The sequence below is a fragment of the Ambystoma mexicanum genome, chromosome 2q (genome assembly GCF_040938575.1).
Source record: "Ambystoma mexicanum isolate Mex_15411 chromosome 2q, UKY_AmexF1_1, whole genome shotgun sequence".
Taxonomy (NCBI): Eukaryota; Metazoa; Chordata; class Amphibia; order Caudata; family Ambystomatidae; genus Ambystoma; species Ambystoma mexicanum.
Window position 1 is genome coordinate 871,475,532 of NC_090924.1, and position 22,525 is coordinate 871,498,056.

General features: G+C 43.8%; 1 protein-coding gene across 1 annotated transcript in view; it reads left to right on the top strand.

The window, feature by feature from the left end:
- LOC138569029 (patched domain-containing protein 3) overlaps window positions 1–22,525 on the top strand; it is a 146,221-nt gene that overhangs the window by 18,768 nt on the left and 104,928 nt on the right. Inside the window, exon 2 of the mRNA XM_069646743.1 lies at window positions 11,955–12,076. Within this exon, the coding sequence (XP_069502844.1) occupies window positions 11,955–12,076 (122 nt within the window). The remainder of the gene's footprint in view (window positions 1–11,954; window positions 12,077–22,525) is intronic.

The following is a 22,525-nucleotide window of genomic DNA, read 5'->3' on the forward strand; positions in this document are numbered from 1 at the left end:
TTTTAGATGTCTGTCAAGGAGGGAAATGCACTAATAACAGGAGGGATCCGCACGTTCACCTTTTTCGAAAAGCTCTATAATTACAGACTCATTCCAAAATGTAGATTTTTACCCCCTCAAGCATCACGTTAGACACCGTTTAAGACACTGCAACACAAAAATCAGGGAGAAATGTGCAGAGATCTGCACCCACTATATTAGGACCGGGAACCTGGATCCTTACCTCTATTTTACCAGCAAACGCCCTCGGAACCTCTTGAACAGTAAATGCTTCCAATCAACAAGCATCTGAGGGCTCAAATGCATATTAGCTATTGACCCGGGGGTGCTCTTATTAGCCCCTGGGGGATTGGGGGTTCACGCAACCCCTTCATATGACTTGGCAAAGAACGCCACCTAGCTTTCCTCCTCAATAAAGGAGACTTCAGTAAAGTGACTCTGTGTATCAGCAGTATTAACTAACCGCTAGAACAGTCTAACAACTTTTATTTTGACTGCATTATTTACCGACTCCCAGGTCTGGGCTCAACTTCTTTTCCTTTGGATTTGATCTGCCATTTTACTCTGCTTTCAAAAAAGCTATACACTGAAGATCTTCTCTGATGTCTCCTTGGGCGTTTGCACAAAATCATCCTTTTCATGGTGCAAAGCCACATTGTATTTTGCTGTAATACCCCTATGACATGGGGCCTGTTTGGACAGAAAGATGGATGCCTGCAGAGGCCAACAAGGACTGGTAGGAATCTATCATTTACACCTATGAATCCTTGCAAAGAACCTACTCTGCCACAGCTGCAGCTCCTAAAATCAGAGATGTAGTCAATAGTGGATCTTAGTGATGCCATTTTAAGGCCTGCTGTGCTCCTATGGTACTCCCCACTTTCCTTGCATCCCATTTAATTGAATCTCATTTACCCGCAATTTCTTTACAAAATGCCGGGAACCAGGATTTGGTCAAATGGGATACTGGCACATCTCATACATACACACCTATTGCAGCAATGATCCACTGTGCACCTACATCAGCATGCAGAGTAAGTTCCTTTTGCAAACCCATCCAGGACCACCACTAATGGGTCATGATGCAATTCCAGCCTGCAGCAATCTGCCATATCTCTGACCCTCTCCCAAACACTAGAGAAAATGAAAAAATCATCGATGATTGACTATTTCCTCCCCAACTTGAAGAGAAAGGGGGCTTTGCTGGGGCAGTAAGATTGGACTCTCTCATTTTCCATTCCCTTCCCCATTACCCATAATAAAGTATTCTACTTTCGTTCAGTCTCGTTTGGGACTTGGCCCATTATAGGCCAGCCATTCTTTTTTGCAGTCGTGCAAATATCCCCTGAGGTCCTTATCAATGCACCAGTTTTAGAACGGGCTATGCAAAGTTCCCCACCACATTAGTGTTATGTATATTTCCGTCAGGTACACCCCGGCTAAAGACCCTTTCCCAGATTACACATTGATGATTTACCTACCCTGTCTTGAATAAGGTTCAGTTCTACCCAAGGCTCCAATCGCTCCTTGAGAGGCTCTTCAGCCCTTGTTGGGTGGGTGACACAAAAGATATATACATTTATAGCAAGTGGTTCTGAAACCACACTGAGCTCTATAAAACCGCAGTTAAAGATTCATTTTTCAATTCAGACACATACCCATTTATATCAATATCAATTCAAATAGGAGTGGCAAGCAGAGGCTTAAGTTATATGAGACTCAAACTCAAAGTCTAGCAGTAGTTCACAATGTATAATTTCCCAACCAGCCACCTGCGCCATGCCATAATGTCTTCTACTTGATACAGTGATCACAAAGCCAATGTCACTATTCGCACATAAACTATTTATTTAGATCTCCAACTGCCGAAACATGTTTCAAACTTTAATCAGGTCGTCCTCAGGGCTGTATAATTACAAAAGCAATACATGACATGACAACCAAATATATCATCAAATCATAACAACACATGAGTATCATTGTTTTCAAATCCATACACAAACATACAGAATACAGAAACACATGGTTTGGGGGGAAAGGAAAGGAAAAAAGAAAAAAGAAAAGATGGACACATTAGAAATTATTGTACTACATTTCCACAATGCTCCTCATTGCGCATCCCCTTTTAAATTTCAATTCCATCTGTCCGATTCCCCTTTATTGACACACCCTCATGCATTAAAGCAGGGGTCTGCAACATGTGGCTCTCCAGATGTGTTGGACAGCAAGTCCTGTGGTCCCACCCACACCATTGCTGGCTAGGGCTAATGGGAGTTGTAGTTCAACACATCTGGAGAGCCACAGGTTGCAGACCACTGCATTAAAGAATATGCAATTCTGTGCTTGTCACCTGTCCCAAGTTCATTCACCTTAGTTCCTATTTGCTAAGTGCAAATCGTCCACCCACCACCGTGTGATTAGCCTTTTCACCATATCCTTTGTGTTCAATTCTCGCATTTCTTGCACACAAACGTTTTTACTCAATATCATGGTATCTGTGTCCATACACCCTATTCTGTGTTTCTATTTTATTCTCCTCCCATTCCATTAGTGGCACAACATATTTACCAATCTTCCAATTTCTTCAGACACCTATCTTTATATCGCCTCAGTGCTTCTAGTTGTCATCTGGTTCTGCATTGGCAATATCACATTTGTACTCATTATATTCTCTTTAAATAATATTCTCAATTTCTCAACCACCTGATATACTGTACTCCTCCTTCTCACATACACCCTAGCCATTGGCCTCAACTTTAAATTCTCCTTGTGTACACTATTTCTCAAGATGTGACGGTCAGTGCCTAACCGCAAATTACTTCAAATTGTTGTCCCTGGAAAGAAAAGTATCAAACAAACTCTGTCAGCTTTTCAGTCTTGACTCTTAATTCTCATCCATGGCTTTTAGCTTGCAAGTTTCAGGAACTTTTGCTGCAATCGGCCAACTATGCTCAGCAGGAGAAGGTGAGAATCATTTTAAGAGTGTGTGTTGAATGTCCCATAACTCACAGAGAGGGGATATGATGGGCACTTCTGTCACAGGGAGGAAGGAGAGTTCAGTGGCGTCTCCGACTTGCCAGTATTCAGTCTCTCACTACTGTGAAACAACACCAGGATGCCACAAGGAGAGCCAGAGGAGGGAAGAGATATCTCTAGAAGATTGAAAAGCACCTGAAAGGCAGATGTCCCGCTCATCAGCATCATGACAACCAAGGAGGGAGAGACGCAACCTGAGATACTTAATTGAGCAATCTCCATCCAAAATTGGTTTGAGCTTGTTGACAGATGACTAAAGACGCAAGGGCTATCTATATGCACAGGGAAATCAGAAAGCGATAGAGCACAGCCAGACTCTGTTACTACAAATTAACAATTTACAAGCTGAATTCTTAGTAGATATCAGGGCCACAGTAAATGTGATCAGTGAAGAGACGCAATCGAAGAAGCTTCCCATGCATGTGCTAGAGGCAGCAGCCTTGAGTGGCTCCATATTAAGTTTCAAAGCAACACTAGATATGGGCCTGATATGCATACTGTATAGACTGATGGCACATAAATACATTGACACAGTAGCAAGAATGGAACAGCGTTTCCCATTGTTCAAGGAACTGGGAAAATTGAGACACAGGCAAATACACCTGAAAATTGATCCAACTATCTATCCGCTAGCCCAACAGTACCGCGGCATACCTAAGAACATATAGCAACAAGTTGAAGAGGAATTGCACAAGTTACTAGAGCACGGCATTATAGAACCTGCGTTAGGACCCACTCCCTGGGTGTCTCCCATTGCAGCCATACCAAAGAAGGGATCAGATATCATCAGTCTCTTCGTGGACATGAGGCGACCCAATCAAGTGATCATGAGGGAGCATCATAAGGCCTGACGCATCACAGACATGATACATTTACTCAACGAGGCCAAAGTATTTTCAAAATTAGACCTAAACAAGGGCTATCATCAGCTTGAATTGAGCCCAGAGTCAAAGTACATCACAAACTTTGTGACACACATGGGTCTATACTCAAACAAAAGGCTCCGTTTCGGCAGGGGAGTGGGGGTGCGATGATGGCTGATATCTTTCAAGCTGAAATTCACGATGTCATCGAGCACATCCCAAACTGTCTTAACTACAGTGATGCTATTCTGGTTTTCAGCACGGACACTGAACAACATGACATAACCCTGGCAAGAATGTGTATGGCACTGGAAGCGACCAACCTCACGCTGAATAAGGATAAATGTGAATTCTGAAAAGGCATGCTCAGATTAATTGTTGCAGGACTATAAGAATGCACCACTTAGCTGTATGGGGAAGTGCCCCTCAGAAGTCAAGTTTGGGACCAACATAAGAACCAGTGTATCCTACACCCCAAAGCTCACGGAGGTCTACCAGGAAGATGAAAGCAGGAGAGATCGAGACGGAAAGGCGAAAGATAAGATGAAGGTCTATGCGTATACCAATCGCCAGGCAAGGGAGTGAGGCTATTGGTGGGTCACATGGTGGTAATTCGTCAACCCAAGACTCACAAGCACACCACAGCGTTTCATGCTGACCCTATGGTAGTTATTCAGAAAAAAAGATATATGCTGACCGTGGAAAATGACGGTCGTCAGGTGACCAGTAACTTCTTGCACTTAAAGAAACTGGTTGTAGGTGACTGAGTGAGGAGGTGATAATGAAACGGACAATCAAGATTCAGATGCATTATATAAGGGTGATAGAGAAGAGTTGGAGAGTGATGTAAGGGAGGTGCAGTATGGGAGATCACCTGGACCTGGAGAGGTAGATCGACTGGAGAGATCTCAATGGGCCAGGACCCGATCCCACAGCCTCATTGAAGAAATGGGGTGATGAGGACTGGTGGTTTAAATGGGGGTGTGGTTGTAGTGTTGTCCTTGAACACAGTGGGTTATCTCTGTTGTTATGTGAAGGGGCGGGGCCCGAGGAAAGGGGAAGGGAACAGGATGTGATGTGGGGAGGGATGAGGAAGTGGAGACGGGGACTCGCGAAATAAAGAAGTGTTAACCCGATCCTCTGTGTCCGTGTCCTTATTGAAGCAGGAGCGCCTTGCCAGAACGTGTGGTCCCGTTGGGGTAAGACCACAACAGTATGCATGCCCACATTGTGATCCAATGTGAAACATATTATTTAAATTTCTTTAAAAAATCAAAAACTCACATTCAACCCTTCTCACAATTTTGGATCTCCATTCATGGGAAACAATGTCTTACCTAAACGAGGTTAACATCTGTTCTATTCAGTCTGACTCTCACTTTCTGCAACCAAAATACAAAGCTGCCATCCATAACACTGGTTCTGTTTCACCACTATAGAAAACAAACTAATAGTGCACTACAGCCCTGTCGATGAAGCGGACATAAATAGATTTGGTTTTGGCTACACGCTACTTTCTAAACCTAGTGATATACAGTACAAATAACCAACTGCGGTACTGTCCAATGCATAACCCGGAAGTTGATAAATGTAATTTCCTTTATAAGCGTACGATTGAAAAGTAACATGTAAATAATAATACATGTTGGTAAATTTCATTTTCATTATTTTAAACCGAGCCTAGTTCAACACTGTCACTCAGTACAACACTATGAAGTGAAAACGAAGCTAGAAAACGTAGTTTTTGTTCCCTGTTTTACTTTTTTATTTTAGAAGAATAGGTGGAACGGGAGAGTTTAACAAATAAAAATAAAAATAAAAATGTATTGAAACAATTCTAACTGCCAGTAAGCAGATCCATCTCATTTCACTTTCCATTAAAGATCATCAGCTTATATGAAATCTTCTATTCTCTTCAATGTGGCTCCAGTGTGACTTCAAACCATTTCCTTCAAGACTCCATACATGAACCACAAATCAAGCTTGTCTATTATTTCTGATCAATTAGATGCTCCAAATGAGGGGGTAGCTTTGATGCCCTGGACTGGCGGTCCTTGGGCACCTGTCCCAAAGCCAGTGAGGGAACCCTCACCGCCACCCTACCCCACAGTCCGGCTGTAGAGGAGCAGAACATTAGGCGATCAGTACTAGAAAAGATGTTTTAGATGGTATGCTTTTACACAGCAGATGGGTTACGTCTTGAGTTGCTAAACATTACATTCCCAACTATGTGCTCCTTGTTGTTAGCCAGCTCTTATAATAAACAAACCAGTCACTAATTGGGGTGCAAATGAGGACCTACATTTTCTGTAACATTCTAGTACCTCACCACAGTGGAAGCGTATGTTATATGTTACTCTGCTTTTGTACTGCACCAACTATTCACTGAAGAAGCTTCAAAGCACTGAATCCTTCCCTGAAGTTTAGTGTGCCTACCTCTTATTGAAATAAGAGCAAGGGAAAGCGGGAAAGACACACGGAAAGAGTTAGGGTCATGTACTTCTATTTTAATGGATCTGTGCACATACTTTAAATATGGACTATATTTTAGAAAGAGGCGACACAGAAGAGTATTTGTTGAGCTAATATATGCCTTAGGATTCCAAGGCAGGTGTGAGGTGTTATAAGATAGAGATCGCGTAGTGTTGGTTGTGGGAGGGCAGAGAGTGTGTGCTTGGACAATCCTGACAGGTATGTGGGCGCTTAAAATACCTGCCGTGTCTATTTATGGTACCACAGGTACATTCCTGAATGATAACTCTGCTAAATCAACTCGGAAGGTAGCCTAATCCAAGAGGAAGATGTGTGGGAGGTGAATGTTGTTGGTAACAAAAGGCAAGGGCGTGCAATGGTCAATGATGTGAAAATGCTATGTCTGGCACAAGATTGAAAGTAGACAATGTGTGTGCTCTGTGTAGTGCTTAAAGACACCGACGGGCCACCTCACAGCAGTGAGGAGTGGGGAGGGAATCATTCTGGCTTCAAGACAGCAATGTAAACGGCCGTGTGCCCAGGGAGCAGTACTGAAGTGCCTCTCAGCTCCAAATGGCCATGAATAGCCAGTTCTGTAGTAGGGATAAGAGGGTGGCCCTGAAGCCAGGTCAAAGCTAAGGTGGCTTTCATTAAGAAGATTCCCTGCTGGCTGACAGCACAGACACAGCAGTCATATTGTCATGAAAACAAACCTTTAAGGATACTTGGGTCCTCTTGAGGGTTACTGGACTCCCCTGGGAATAATCTGCAATGAAACCACCCCTTTCCATTCCCTGAGCTGCAGTTGCCCAATTAGGTTGTCAGGTGACAGTACAGGATCTCAGGACAGTATTCAGGCCCAGAATGAAGACAATGAAGCACCAATGAATTTGCTCAGCAAATGGAGCCAGTGACAAGAGAAACCCTTTAAAAACCAAAGATGTTTTGCATTAAAACGTCTCACAGCACAGATGAGTTAATGCATGGGTCTGTAACCTTTGGCTCCCCAGATGTTTTGAACTACAAATGCCATCAGCGGCATGAGCATTAGATAAACTGGGAAATCCTTCAAAATCTGTTTAAAAACCAACAGTAAGGAGAAATGTCTTTTCAGCTCATGCGTTTTTAAATTATTTCTGAAACACCTCTTTCCCCTACCTGTTTTCCAGAAAGAAATGTAGTGGATGGAAATCAGAAAGAAATACACACACACACACACATACTCCAAATGCAACATTTGCCTCTATACCCGAAGCAGAGACTAAGCTTTTCATGTCCATGTGCTCCGTCCTATGGAATTGTTCTGCAGCCGGAAATCTCAACATGCTGAAAAATCTACTAGCTGCATAGTGAATTAACTCATCAACATGTCCCAAATTGCCCCAAAAAGTGTCCCACGTTGACCCAAAAAACTGGCCCCATCAGCATTTTGTGTTTTTGGTTCAGCCAGGGGCCTGTTGCCCTACAGGCCAGTCCGAGCCTGAAGGCAGTACATATACCCTACACTCATCCCTAACTGTGAAGCTTCTGAATGTGCCCCCTGACACACCACAGACCATGCAACAGTGCCTTGCCTCTCTGCCATGCTAAACCAGCTAAACATGTTAACGAGGATAAGTGCAATATAAGGTAGAAGCTTGCAACTCTCTGAATGAGGAGCCACACGTGCTTCTGAGTGACTTTGTAAAAGCCTGGGCTACTGTGTAAATTGGAGTTAGAGTTGTAGATCACTGCCCATAAGAGGTCATTTGTTCTACCCTGCCTACTGTATTCATATTTTTTTCACCCATGTAATTTTCTGAATGCTGAGTTTAAGGGCTTAACATTTGTTTTCGTGCTGCCTTGTAGGTGGATGTTTTTTTTCCAATTGTCTGCAACTGTAAATGTATACATTGGGGGGTTATTTAGTAATGCTTTAATTAATGATGCATGTACGTTCATTTCTAGTTTCTGCTCTGCCTGTAGAGTTCAGTAGTGCATGTGGTTAATAGGTGGTGCCATTTTGGTGTGCGTGCTTAGACTCAGTGGTGAAGGGAAGATTTTGCACACACACACACACACACCCCTCCACTCAATCCCATGACACAATATAAGATAACTGAGTGAATAAATGAGCAGAACCTATGCGTGTTTTATCTTTTGTCACCAAGAGGAAAGCATCCAGAGAGCATACCTCGAGTTCCTTTATACAGCCAGGTAAGTACAAAAGGGCATAACAGATTAGGATGGCTTTCTGTCAAGAAGGGGGAAAAGTACAGAACCTATAATAAATCCATCAACCATATAGACTGTCTGCTTGCCCCTGGACAACTTAATTCCACTTCCTTCCCTAGGCATCGCGTGTGCTTGGTTGCTATGCCTGGAAAAGGTCTGGTAGGTACCCCCTTACTCAGGTAATTCTGGATCAGATTTTCTCCCCCCTGGCTGGGTGCTCTTGGGCATATGCTGATGGTCTTCTCACTGCCCCCTTAGACTTAGCCCCCAACCCTGTCTCTCTAATGTCACGCTTTCTCTGTACCTGGCGAAAAAAAGTCCTGTTTCGTTCTGCCAACTTTAGGGCATGTAGTGCCTCTGACTCAACTCAGCAGCCTTGAGCTCCTGTAGTGCCTCTGACTCGTGCATCATCATGACTCACATTGCCACCTTTTCTAGCAGTTTCAGTGTGGCCCATACCAGCCTCAGGACCCATGTCTTCCATTGCCTCCCTGTTCTTACCTGGTGGTTCAGCAAGGCCTCCGCCTCACTGTGGTTATATGGAAGTATCTAGCTCTTTGCTTGCTATGCTTTCTCCCTCTAACCCTCCTGAGGTAACACATACATATCTTGCCTTCCTCCTTATCCTATTATCCTACGCCTCATGCTCCTGCTCCATGCTCATGCTCGTGCTACTCCCCCTGCTCTTACTCTCCCATGACCTGCTCCAACCTGCTCCAACCTCTCCCTCTTTCTCCCCATGTCTCTCTTTAGCTGTACTCTCTCTCTCTCGAACACCACCTCTTAAGAACACCACCCCGCTACTCTGCAAAGCATTTAGAGTTCTGGCCATTTATATGTTGTGGGTAATAGGGGTACTGGGGGAACAAGGACTTTGGCTGGCTGGCTCATTTGTTCCTTGGTTTCCCTTTCTTTGCTTGTCCCTGGGTATGTGCAGCCACCTACAGCTCTTGTAGGCGGCTACCCCCCTCTTTACCGGCAGGTGAATGCAGTTGTGGCTAGTGCTGGACTAAATTGCTCAATTCCGCCAGACATGGAAACAAAATCTCTCAGATTTCGATCCACTTCGTCTATCTCTGCCGTTCTGCCACATCAATGCATTCGCCTGAAATATTCGTGCTTGTCCGGTGGGTCGTAAAGTGCAAAATATTTGCTGTTGCATGTTGAACCATCGCTGAAACCACGCCGAAACCCACTGAAGCCTATGCATGTACCAAATTTCGTGTCACTCACGTATTTCTTATGATTCTCGCGCATTCATGCATCCGTCCATTCCAGTTTCCGCCACGAAGGACGCACATTTTGTGACTGTGTGCATGCACATATTTTATTCATTTATTTTATTTATTGGGTATTTATAATGCACCTATACAGCAAATGGTGTTTCAAGGTGCCACAAGTCAAAAGAGAGGGGGGGGAAAGGGATGAAGAACACAAATAAAATGGTCCTACAAGACCCTGGGCCTCATTACGAGATGGGTGGTAGCCATGGAGCTATTAGCTCCATGGCTGCCTCCCATACCGTGCCTGTGTCCGGTCTCGTTCAATGGGGACTTACCGGTGTAGTCCGACCCTGGTGGGACCGGTAAGTCCCCATTGAACAGACCATTCCCCATTCCCATTTGAGCCCACATAGGGCTCACTGCTAATGGGGAGGGCGCTAATAACGGGCTCGCGACTTGCAAGCCCGTTATTAGCGCCCTGGTCCCTTAGCGGGACCCGTAAGGGACGTGTGGTCAAACCACACGTTCCTTACGGTCCCCACCAAGGGACCTTGGAATAGTGTGGTAAGGGATTACCGGCACCGTTCTCCTTACCGGTGCCCGGTATCCATTACCGCCCACCTTGTAATGACCCCCATGTGTCTTTCGGATTGTGCAAGTGCAGTAAAAAAGAAGTGCAGGGTAGTGGGGACGAGGGAAGTGCAGGTCAGAGCAAAGGCATTGATGCTGAAATGGGAAGGGGAGGGTCGAGAGTATGCAAGTGCTGGGGGGCCGAGGGGGGAAACAGTGAGACCGAAACGGTTTGTCATGCCCCGAAACATTTTGGGGCTAAGCAGAATTGTCACATGTGAAAACTGAGAAGGTATTGCTAAACATACCTTTGTACCGGTGCAAAAGTTCAAGCAGGCAAACTCGGGCAATTGCGTGTGAAACGCACGAGAATCCACGCAAAACTTTGACGGACGAAATGCTCTGCTTGGCATGCAAAATTCCAGTGGCTGCAGAGCATTAGGGGCCGATTCATAGAATTCAGCGAACAAGTGGCGCACGCCTTTCGCGATGTTGCAGTGACTTGTGCGCCATGCACGGGTTTGGCGCACATCGTGCGGTGAACACGCGCAGGGACTTCCATGAATCGCACGCGTGCGCGTGCGCCTGTTTTTTTCCGCTTGCGCCTGCTTGCGCCTACTTGCGCGTAGATTTTCGGCGCACGTTTGTTCCATGAATCGGCCCCTTAATGTTGTTCTCGTGGAACCCACTGAATTGGAAACTAGGGTGAATTCCGCCATTTTCGATTCACGCACGAAATATTTGTCCAGCACTAGTTGTGGCACACTGAAGTCCAGCCCCTGCATGGGCTCGCCACATTGAAGTCAGGCAGGGGGATTATTTCAACATCCCATGCCAGTGTCCATTTTGCCTGAAGTGTTGGGACTTGGCCCTCCTTTATCTGATCCAGCTGTGGTTCGCATATGTGCGCCAGGAGCACTTGATGTCTCTCTGTCGTATATTTAATTCTGAGACCTGGTTTGAGATCCAGGCCATCTTTACCGCTAAACCTGCACAGCCCTGGGACTCGCGCTCTGCCCTGAGCCACAGACCAAGTGAGGCCTATACAGTGTGTGTTATTAAAAAGTGTGTTCGTCGGGGAGGTAGGGGTGGGGGAAATTGGGAAATGTTCCTTTTTTCTTTCTGTGTTGTAAAACCAATAAAAAGAAGTTTAAAAAAAAAAGTGTGTTCGTGCATGCGTGTCTGTGGAGGGTGTTTGAGAGAGAGATATCTGCAACAAGCACATGTGTTCTTCTTTGCCAATGCCAGGAGGTCTTGGTGAGGGGCGGGGGTAGCCCCTATTTACTTACAATTTACCCTATTTACTTACCCAGGGGCCCAGGTGTGAGATTCAGAGCTTCTGGAGCCCCGTAGCTGCCACAGCTTCCCAGTCTCACTTTGTAGTTTGTAAAGTGGCTTTGTCACCCAATGCTTATTTATACATTTTGATAATTGCATTTGATCAAAAAAAGATAATTCTAATCAAGATCGAAAGAAAAGCACAAAGGAAAAAATGCACATACACCTTTGACATTTATTGTATATAGTTACTTGAAAAGTATATACAGATTCTAAATAATTATTTTCCTCATTACAGGTGACTTACTTCACATCACTATCACGACAGCAAGAGTTTGAAGGAAACACGAAGAGTGTGATACCCCTATTTTCCATCACATATTTCCTGACCATAACGTTTTCTATTGTATCATGTCTGAGGTAAGGCTTTTATATTCTATGTTTGCACTTAATTTTTATAATTAAAATTTTGCCATTTCACCTTTCACAAATCTTGTCATGCTGGGTGTTTTGTAAGAATGAATAGTATGATGTTCCTGAAACATAATATCATTTCTGAACACAAATAAATATCCATATGACCCTCTTTTGTTGCAAAGTCAATCATTGACTATCTTATGTAGCTTTTGTGTGTTGAGCTTAAATATGTTCTGTGCATATTCTTCTAAAACTGCACAGGCAAAGAGGGGATGTGTTTTGGGTGGCTTTTAGTAGATGATGCACTGTTGATTTGCTACAAGTGTGGGATATGTTTGGTGAAGAAGGTGTTGGGAGGCAGATGAATACGTTATTCATAGCTTCTGCCCGGCCCTGATCCAATACAGCACAGGTGAGAAACATTACTGAGACAACCGTACCGTCCTTATTCCAGGCAGGTACAACAGGACATAGAGGCAATCTAAGATGAAGGTGGCAAAAACAGTCAAGCTAACGTTGCAACAATAACAAACACATGCAGTAGGCACAAAGCACACATGCACTCAACATGAAGAACATGTACACTAGGGTATGTATGCATTTATACATGAAGAATATTAGCATAGAATTCATAAGACATGAATAACACTAACATAACCAATGTATGCATTGAATACAATATGAACGATATCTAATTATAGCTCACTAACATAGAAACAAGAGTGTAATTGGTCATCCATCTTCTCAAAAATGGAAGCCACAGCATGCTTTTAAATAAACACAGGCCTCAAGACTACAAGCAAACTCAAAGCACTGAATCCACATAGATACAGAGCTGTGCAGATCTCAGACAGTAGCTGCCAATTAGTGCCAAGGTTAAAGTGAAATAAGGGAGGCAGAGCGAATGTACGTGATAGCAGTTCCCAAGACGCAAGCAGGATACTCCCAGATGAATTAACATATTATATGACTACAACCTGCCTTTGTCAGCCAGGTGCAGTAAAATAACAAGCTAAAAGACACTATCAAGAGTAACTCAAGAGTGTCCCCGGTGGAAACTGAAAACACTACACACACTTTAATATTAGCTAAAATCCCCGTAAATAGAAGGTGAATCTATTTCAAACACAGTCTTTTAACACTTTACCTACAATTGGAGAACACTGGCTATTCATTAAAAGCCAACAGATAGCACACCTGCATTATTCCTAAGGCTCCCGGTGTGATGGTATTCATTTTTCTGCCATTTCCGTCTGTATTTATCCATATTTATTTGTAGGCCTTTTTTCTATTTTTATCCACATATTTTGTTTTATATATAAGAAGGTAATTCACACACCAGTATTTTTTTGCATTTATTATAATAAAGAAATGCAGTTATTAAAGCACACATGCCGCCAAATAAGAAAGAAATGCTACCTCAATATTTTCCATAACAACAAACAGTTGCTCCTGTGACGGCTGCTGCCTTAAGATATATGCTGTCAGCAATTTGAAAAACTTTAATGCTTGATTGATTGATTGATAGTTTATTTGTATAGCACCTATACAGACATGTGTTTCAAAGTGCTTCAAGGCAAGGGAGGGAGCAAGGGAAAATACAATGAGATTCTTACATGGCCTTGAGACATTAAAATGTGAAATTAACTATCATACTAGGCCTGATGACATTTCAGATAGTGCAAGAGCTTTTGACAATGATAAGGAGGGGAGGGAGGGATGGGGAAGTAGGAGACAGGTTAAAGTGAAATAACAGACAAGCAACTATCATACTAGGCCTGAAGACATTTCTGGTAGTGCTTGAGATTGACAAAAGGTGGGCGGGGGGGCAAACAAGCAACTATCGCACTAGGTCTGACGACATTTCTGTTAGACTAAGTGTATAGAATATAGTGAGAGGAGGGGGTAGAGGATAGAGTGAAAAGACAGGGAGAGGAAGAGAAGACTGAGAAGCAGAGAGTGTGGTGAAAGAGACTAAGAAGCAAAGCAAGTGAAATGTAGTGTTATAGAGCACATAAGCAAGTGGCGAGAGCACATCAAGTTTCAGAGGTCAATACTGAACACATAATGTTGCAAGAGATCAGCAAGTCCAAGCCGGGGTTCAAGTCGTAGATGGGCACAACAAGATTCAAGGTCACCATGATTATGTGATGCTTAAGGAAGTCCAGCATGAGAACGATGAGATTTGAGATAGGTGAACCAACATGACTCACATGAGTCCAAAAAGTCAAATCAAAAGCATCAGCAACAAGGCGGTGATGGTGTCACCATAATGTGTCAATACAAACTCCCGCAATGGGCAGGGAGGGATTGTTGATGCAGGGGGGATAGCAGGAGAGGTCTGCCTTGGGGGAGGCGGGACAGCAAGATGAAGGATTCAAGCATATAGGCATCACATGCATACAACATGGGAGGACAGCGAAATACAGAGGCAGGCATACAGGCATCACATGTATACAACAGGGAGGACAGCGAAATACAGAGGCAGGCATACAGGCATCACATGCATACAACAGGGGGGGACAGCAAAATACAGAGGCAGGTGTACAGGCATCACATGCATATAACAGGGGGGGCAGCAAAATGCAGAGGCAGGCATACAGGCATCACATGCATACAACAGGGGGACAGCGAAATACAGAGGCTGGCATACAGGCATCACATGCAAACACCCAGGGACGGACAGTGAAATACAGAGGCAGGCAGCTTTACGGTAGCGGAACAGGGAGCAGACAGGGGCCTTTGTTGTAGGCCTTAGGTGAGGGGGCCGGTTAAAGCCTGTCGGTCCCCGATTGGGCAGACAAAGGAACCTGTGGCCAATCACAAAGCACGGTGCATGTAGGAAAGCCATACCAACAGCCTTTCCTTCTAGGCAAAGGCGGCGGCCATGATGAAAATACCACGAGGTCGGCAGAGGCACTACAGAATGTGCGTTGTAGAAGAAAAAACGAATTTGATGGCCACACAGGAGGGAAACCCAAGGAGCACGGTGGAAAGCACAGCCTTGAACAGGAAAGCAGCAGTAATAAAAGATCCACTGTTTCATTTTTTGATTTCAATTTAAATTCGGTAGTCAGATTTCAAACAGCTGATTTACATTTTCATGAAGTGCTCCTATCTTATGCAGGAGTGCACACCAGGCTGGCACGGCCTTCAGGCGTGCAGTTGTACAATGCTATTTGTATACAACTTTTACACTCTCCATGCTGCCAATCTGTAATGTGATTGGCCTGCAATGTATGAGGGACATCATAGAGAACCAGACAGAAAGACCTCTTTTTCTATTTTTGTCAATTTTGATAAATAAATACAGACCAAAAGCAGATTGATTTCTGTCTATATTTATGTGTAAAAATCGGTAAAAACGGAAAACAGGAAGCCTTAATTATTCCCTAAAGGCACACACACACAAGCTGCCCTACAAGGTTGAGTACAAAGAGATTGCCCAGTCTCATGGACTGAGAAGGAGGGATGGTAACTTCTTTAATTGAACAATGGACAGTCCATGGACCTCTCTCTCCCTACTCTTCCTATAGCTCATATCCTGATGGGCCGTCAAGTGTCCAAGGTTAGTTAGCAAGATGCCAACCTATCAAACCCTCTGGTGTCATGCCGCCCATTAAATAATAGGGCAACCATTATTTCTCTCATTGCTGGTGCATTTTTACCTTTATCAAATTTGGGGTGGCTCCAGGTGGTGCCATCAGATATGTCTAACCAATTAAATGTTTAACCCCTATATGATCTATATGTAGCCAAACCCACTAACCAATCCCCGATTCCCATAGGTTTTGTACTTGAGATTATGTTATGACGTCATGGATGAAACGTTGGTAGTACACAAACAACTGTTTTGTATTTGCACTTCTAGAGCCATGAGATTGTAATGCTTGTATGTTGTCCCTGCATTATTTGGATGATAATAAAGCTGGATTTTGCATTGCACTTTGTCTACTGCACCATTGAGTCTGGTTTGGATTGACTCCAGTTCCTCTGGGTAGTTTGGGAATTTGTAGACCTCCTCAACATATGGTAGCAGAGGATGGTCACTAAGTGTTGCCGGATTGTCGACGGGTCCCACTGTGGCCCTGACGACTGCAGAGGTGACCTGTGGAGAGTGGGAGCATGCACAACAGAGAAGGGTCAACAGAAGCAATCCAAACTCAATAAAGTCTTACTTTTTAGACCAAGAAGGTAACTTGAGCATTCAACCTGCTTCAAAAAATTGGAATAAAGAAATCATTGACTTTCTGGATGAAATAGGATGCTCATGCTCACCTAATGATAATTTAGCCGTTACATTTGATGAAATTAGAAATAAGACAAGGATTTGGGACCTAAATGCACATACCGCTTATTTATCTAGGAAATCTAACTACGCTGTATATTCCATGCAAGCATTACAAACTGATTTGGTATGTAACTATATTAATAGTTTTCAAAATACAAAAGTAAGAAGGTTTATAATGTGCTTAAGGCTGAACCAGTTAACCACTTTGGCAAATAGGGGCACCTGGTTTAACATACTCCACAAAGATCGGCTCTGTAGATTATGTGGGAAAGAACCTGAGACCTTCAGGCACCTCCTGACTGATTGTGTTGCATTAATTTATTTCTATATTTGAAAAAGGTTACATGAAATTGGTGCAAGATATGAATTTCATCCACACAAATCAACTCTGGTCTTCATTATATGCAGGCACAACTTGGTTATGAATTTTACTATTTAATATAGATGGCAAAACATATTACAGCTATGTTTTAATTAAGGATATGTTATTCTTATTGGAAATGTATGTAAAAGAAGTAATTGTGATTTTTCTTTCTTCTGTCATTTTAAAGTGTTGCGATTATATTTAACCAATAAAACACAATAATAAAATTAAAAAAATTAGTACAGAATGTACTGTCCTTTCTGCAAGAGGAATTGACGTACGTACCAAGCTCACTATGGCCAGCAGTACATATGTTTATGTTTATATTTAAGTATTTATACCACGCTACCATGACCCGAGGGCTTACGAGTGCCGACAATACCAACACACAGAAACAGCAAGTCTAACTAATCTGAAATCCAGTGTGGCCCAGAAATAACTTTCCACTGTCTAACAAAAAAGAAATGTTTTTGGTGTTGGGCTATTAAAAGGAGTCAGCCCGTACACATTAAACTAAAGAAAAGGGCTATTTTACCACAAGTAAGAAGCTATCCTATGTCAAAGGAAGTTGATGAGGGTGTCTATGAAACCATTGCCTTCTTAGTGTGATGGGGGATTTTAGTGCCTTCAGAATCAACATGCAACATGGCTGTGTACCCGATTAAAAAAGCGACAGGAGAATTGTGGAGATTTATCAAGATCTCAGCCCTCTGAACAATATCATTGAGGCAGAATTTCCCATTGGTGCCAAATCCAGAGCTAAACAACATCCCATCCAAAGCTAAATATTTCACAGTGATCGATTTAAAGAAGGCTTTCTTTTCAATTCCCTTACATCCTGATTCTCAATATTTCACTGGGTTTACTTACCACGTTACTCAACAGCAACATACACGTTTACCCCAGGGGTACTGTTACAGATGGATGTAGGAAATGTACAACTTGACAGTGCCGTTATCTAGCATGTGGATGATGTGTTGGGGTGTAGCATCATGGAGGAAGAGTGCAGGAGAGACTCAATGAAACCTATGGCAGTATTGGCAGAGAAAGGGTATAATGTGGACAAGGGGAAAATGCAATATTGCCAGGAGCAGTTCCTATACATAGGGCAGCTAATATCAGAAAAAGGAAGGAAGTTGTCACTTGAAAGAGCAGAAGCAATCATGACTACATGCAGGCTAGAGACAGTGAAAGAATTACAGTAATTCCCAGGCCTTTGTAATTAGTGTAAGGCATGGGTCTCTGACTACAGTACATATGTCGGGTCACTTTTAAAGGGACTGAAAGAAGCGCAGAAAGAAAAAAGTGACATAGCATGGACAGCTGAAATTGTAGACCCCTTTGATGAGTTAAAGCTAGCAATTAGCACAGCTTCAGTTTTAGGGATTCCTGATTACACCAAAGGCCTTTTTTTTGGTTTTCCCATTCAAATGGAGTAGTGATGACAGCTGTCCTCGCACAGAAAATGACAATGTTACACTAACCATTAGCATTTTACAGCAGAATCCTAGATCCAGTAATGGGAGGCCATTACCCATGTGAGCAAGCATTGGCTGCAGCAGATTTTGCAATAAAGAAATCAGACAGCATAACTATGGGCTGTTCAGTAACATTATGTGTTGAGCATGCCCTTTTGGCCATACTTGAAAAACTCAAAAGTACATTGACCACACAGAGAGGATCAGGTTATGAAGTGATTATATCAAATCCATCAATTAAAATTGTCAGACGCTGAGTGGTAAACCCAGCTAGATTCATAGCAGAGCCAGTGGCTGAGGCAGACTACGTACCTGATTGCACCAACTACATTGAATATCATGATGAGGTACCCCACGTCAAGGACAATGCCCTAGGAGGAGTGATAATTCTCTTTATTGATGGGTCATCGCCATTAGACCGAAGCACTGATGAAAGGCACTGTGGAACAGCAGTGGTAAAAGCAAGAGAGAATGACAGCTTTGAGATTGTGACAAGTGCGGGACTGCCAGCAGATTTTCCGGCCCAAGCGGCAGAGTTGATAGCGTTGATTTTAGTGCTTGAATTGCATGGAGATGAGGCAGTAATGGTGTATTCCAACTCTGCCTACATGACGTTAACGGTAAACGTAGGACTGTCACGGTAGAAAAGGAGGGGTTTCTTGCACGCAGACAGCACACCAGTGCAGCATGCGCAATTTCTAGACAGGCTCATAGACGCACTTCAACTCCCGTTGGCTATCGCCATGGTGAAGTGTTCTGCACACACTATACGTGTTGATTTGACTTCTTGCGGCAATGAGGCCACCAACATAGAAGCAAAAAGAGCATCATATTTCAAAGACGTAACTGACATTGCGACTTCACCCAACAAGTATACACATGCACGCAACATAGAAGGTTTTGTGATAAACAGCCTAAATCCCAAATATTTCCCAGCCTCCTTCTCAAATTCACAATTGACAAGGAATTAATCTGCACATAATCTTTCCAAACCCCGCCACATAGGCACTGCATACTGATGCAATTGCTGTTATAAAATGGAAATGTTATCTCAATACAAAATCAACAATGATTGTGGCCACTTAAAGGTAGCAGACAAAACAATATGGAGTTAGACACATAAAGGTACAATCTCTAAAATACCTGTTTTGTTTTTTACCTTTTTCTTAAAAACAACAACCTGCGCTATTTTTTTTGGCTAACAAGGTATTCCAATTCCTCCTTGAAGAATGACTCAGAAAATCTGAAAAAATACACTTCATAAAATGTTAAAAATTAGGGTAGAAATGACATAGTCCAATGGACGTACCAATGTATCCTTAATGCCCAAAGGGGATATCAAAGTAGAGGCAACGTTGACTCTCATCACCTGCTTTCATGCAGAGCAGGTACTGAGAACCTTGTAGATCCAATGTAGTAAAAATGACCTCTCCGTTTGGCAAATCCAAAATATCTCTCCTCCGTGGTGGGTTGTACTGGATGGTAATGGAATGCCTGTTCAAACTTTGTTTGGGTCTTTAAAGTGTGATGCACTGCTCTTGCCATTTATACATCCCACTGTTGATAAGCACCCACGGTTGGCAGAAAGCTAGCCATGGCACCATTTTTCTTTTGTGAAAAATATAAAAAAGGTTGTGGGTGTGCATCTTTTTATAAAAGAAAACTAAACGAAATCCAAGAGGGCCGCATAGGGAAATTGAAAGGATGCTAAAGAAAAGAACTCCTTTTCCATTTCCATGATGGTCATGCTCCAGCTAAGGAGGTGTCAAGGAAGCGATGTAGAGAATAGAGCATGGGTAAGTAGACCTTTAATTTGAACCCATTTATATGACAGATGGGATGGGTGGACAGCAGGGACAGTGTAGCCAACAGCTTTCCTGGATCACAGCTTGCATCTGTGGATATACCTTCTATGTCAGGTGTCCCCCCTGGTAAAGGTCTTGATAAAATTCCAGAAATGCATCGTTGACACCCTCCTGGGTATGACACAGGACCCTGCTTTTAGTTTATATTGAGTGATGGGACTCCGTTTATCCTCATTTTTATATAGCCATGCCGACAATCGGCCAGGTTTATCCCCTTCCCTGTGTTGCATCTCTGTGTATTTAACAAAGCTATCTTTGCTCAGCCTTTCCCAGCAATCCATGCATTTCTGTTTTAGTTCTATAATCTCTGCTTCCATGCCTGGTATATGTCCCCTAGACTGCTACAGTTTCTGCACCTTTTCATCCGCAGCGGACAACTCCCTATTGATACTTGCTTGGACAATGCTTGACCCTGCAATAGCTGCTCCTCTGACCACCACCTTCAGTGCTTCTCAGAAAGTTTTTGCACTAGGTACACTGCCTGTATTATGCAAAACATACTCAGAGATGCCGTTTTTGATGCACTCTCGAAATGAAGGATCTCTGAGTGACTCACTTCTAAGCCGCCAAGTAGGTATCAGAGCTCTGGGGGGCACACATTGCCATTGTAGGCTGAGTGGGGCATGACCAGACAAGACTCTACCTTTGTACTGTATGCTTAATGAGGTGTGCTAGTTCGCACCCTACAAAGAAATTATCTATTCTCGTATGCACTGCATGTGGTGCCAAGTAGTGTGAGTAGTGTCTAGTGTCTGGGTGGAGAGCCCTCCAGGCATCCTCCATGGCAAATGAGTCCAAGAGCTTCTGTAGTGCCTTGGCCGGTGGAGGTGGTTTAGCAAATTTGGTGTCTGATCTGTCCATTAGAGGGGTTAGCGTGAAATTAAAGTCGACTCCCCAAATCATGCTACTGTTCCTGTAAGGGCCCAACCTGGGGTATAGGGATTGAAAGAATGAGGCTGCACCATGGTTAGGGGTGTATGTGTTGACTAAACACATATCCTCTTTTCAAGGAGGCCCTGTACCAACACCATTCTGCCCTCATTATCTGTTTTCACTTGGGTAACCTTGAAGGGTACTGAGGATGCTATCCATATCAGGACTCCCCTAGCATACGCAGAGAATGTGGAACCGAACACCCGCCAATCCATATATTTGCAAGCAATACCAATTTTTCAGCTCTGAGATGTGTTTCCTGCAGCACTGCTATGTCCACTTTGTATCTCCTGAGGTACGAATAAACCCTATTTCTTTTCAGATACCCCTCACATTCCAAGTAAGGACATTTACCGTCCCAGCCATTAGTCTGTATCTTCTATAAATGGGATGAACCACCCTACAACAGCGCAGAACGCTACTTTCTATTCTTGAGGTGATCCTCTCAGCCAAGATGTGCCCCTAACGCACTTCAACATACATGCAGGCAAGCCCCTTTCCAACAGAACATCCCCAACATTCCCAACTATGTACAACTGCCCAGCAGCTTGGTGCCTGCTCGGGCATGTCCACTTCTCGCATTCGCCCCAAGTAGACTTACCTGGGGCTAGTGCACAGCGGGTGGGCACAAAAAGAAGTGCCCACAAAAAAAAGAACACTGGGGTGCATTAGCCGTAGGTCCGGTCTCCTTCATCATGGTGTAAGATACCGGCCAGTAGGGAGCCCTACCTTGTATAAATGTACAAACAGTAAGCAAGCATCCATGACCTGTTCCGGGGAGAATTATTTTCCTAATAGATGTTGTTTAACATGGGGTATATGCCCAACTGCGTAACCGCCAGGCCCCTGCATCTTGCTACTCGTACTGTCCAGAGTCCAGAGTCCGTTAGATGCTCCTAGTCGACGGTTGTGCAGAGCCTCCTTTATGCTACCCTTCGTTGTCGTATGCGCCCTCTCCGCCAGGATATATCTTCTCCCGGTCCATCCATGGCTGTGCTTTCCCGGGGAGTTCAAAGAACCAAGTCTTGTTTTTGTGTATAATTTTGAGTCGTGCTGGAAAGAGCAACATGTATTTCAGTCCAGCGGCCCAGAGCCGAGATTTGGCTGTTGCAAATTGTGCCCGGTTCTTTTGCACTTGGAAAGTGTAATCGGGATAGACCGCCAGATCCGCCAACACTATTTTCAGTTCATCTCCTTGCCTGGAGTAGGCCAGTATTTTCTCTCTGTCAATATAATTCAGGACCTTAGGTATGATCGGTCTCGGGGGCACCCCTGGAGGGGGGCGTCTCGTCAATGCTCTGTGTGCCCTCTCGATTTCAAAGCCCTGTGTGATGTAGTAGCATGTTTTCAATGTATGAAGTAGGGTCCACGCCCTCATCACCCTCCGGCAGGCCTATAATGCTGATATTGTTCCTTCTAGCCCTTCCCTCCGCCTCTTCCACTCTATCCTCGAGCAGGCTGACCTTATGCTGCAAAACATGGCCGTCCGCCTGCATCTCGCGGAGCCCTGCTATGTTTTCA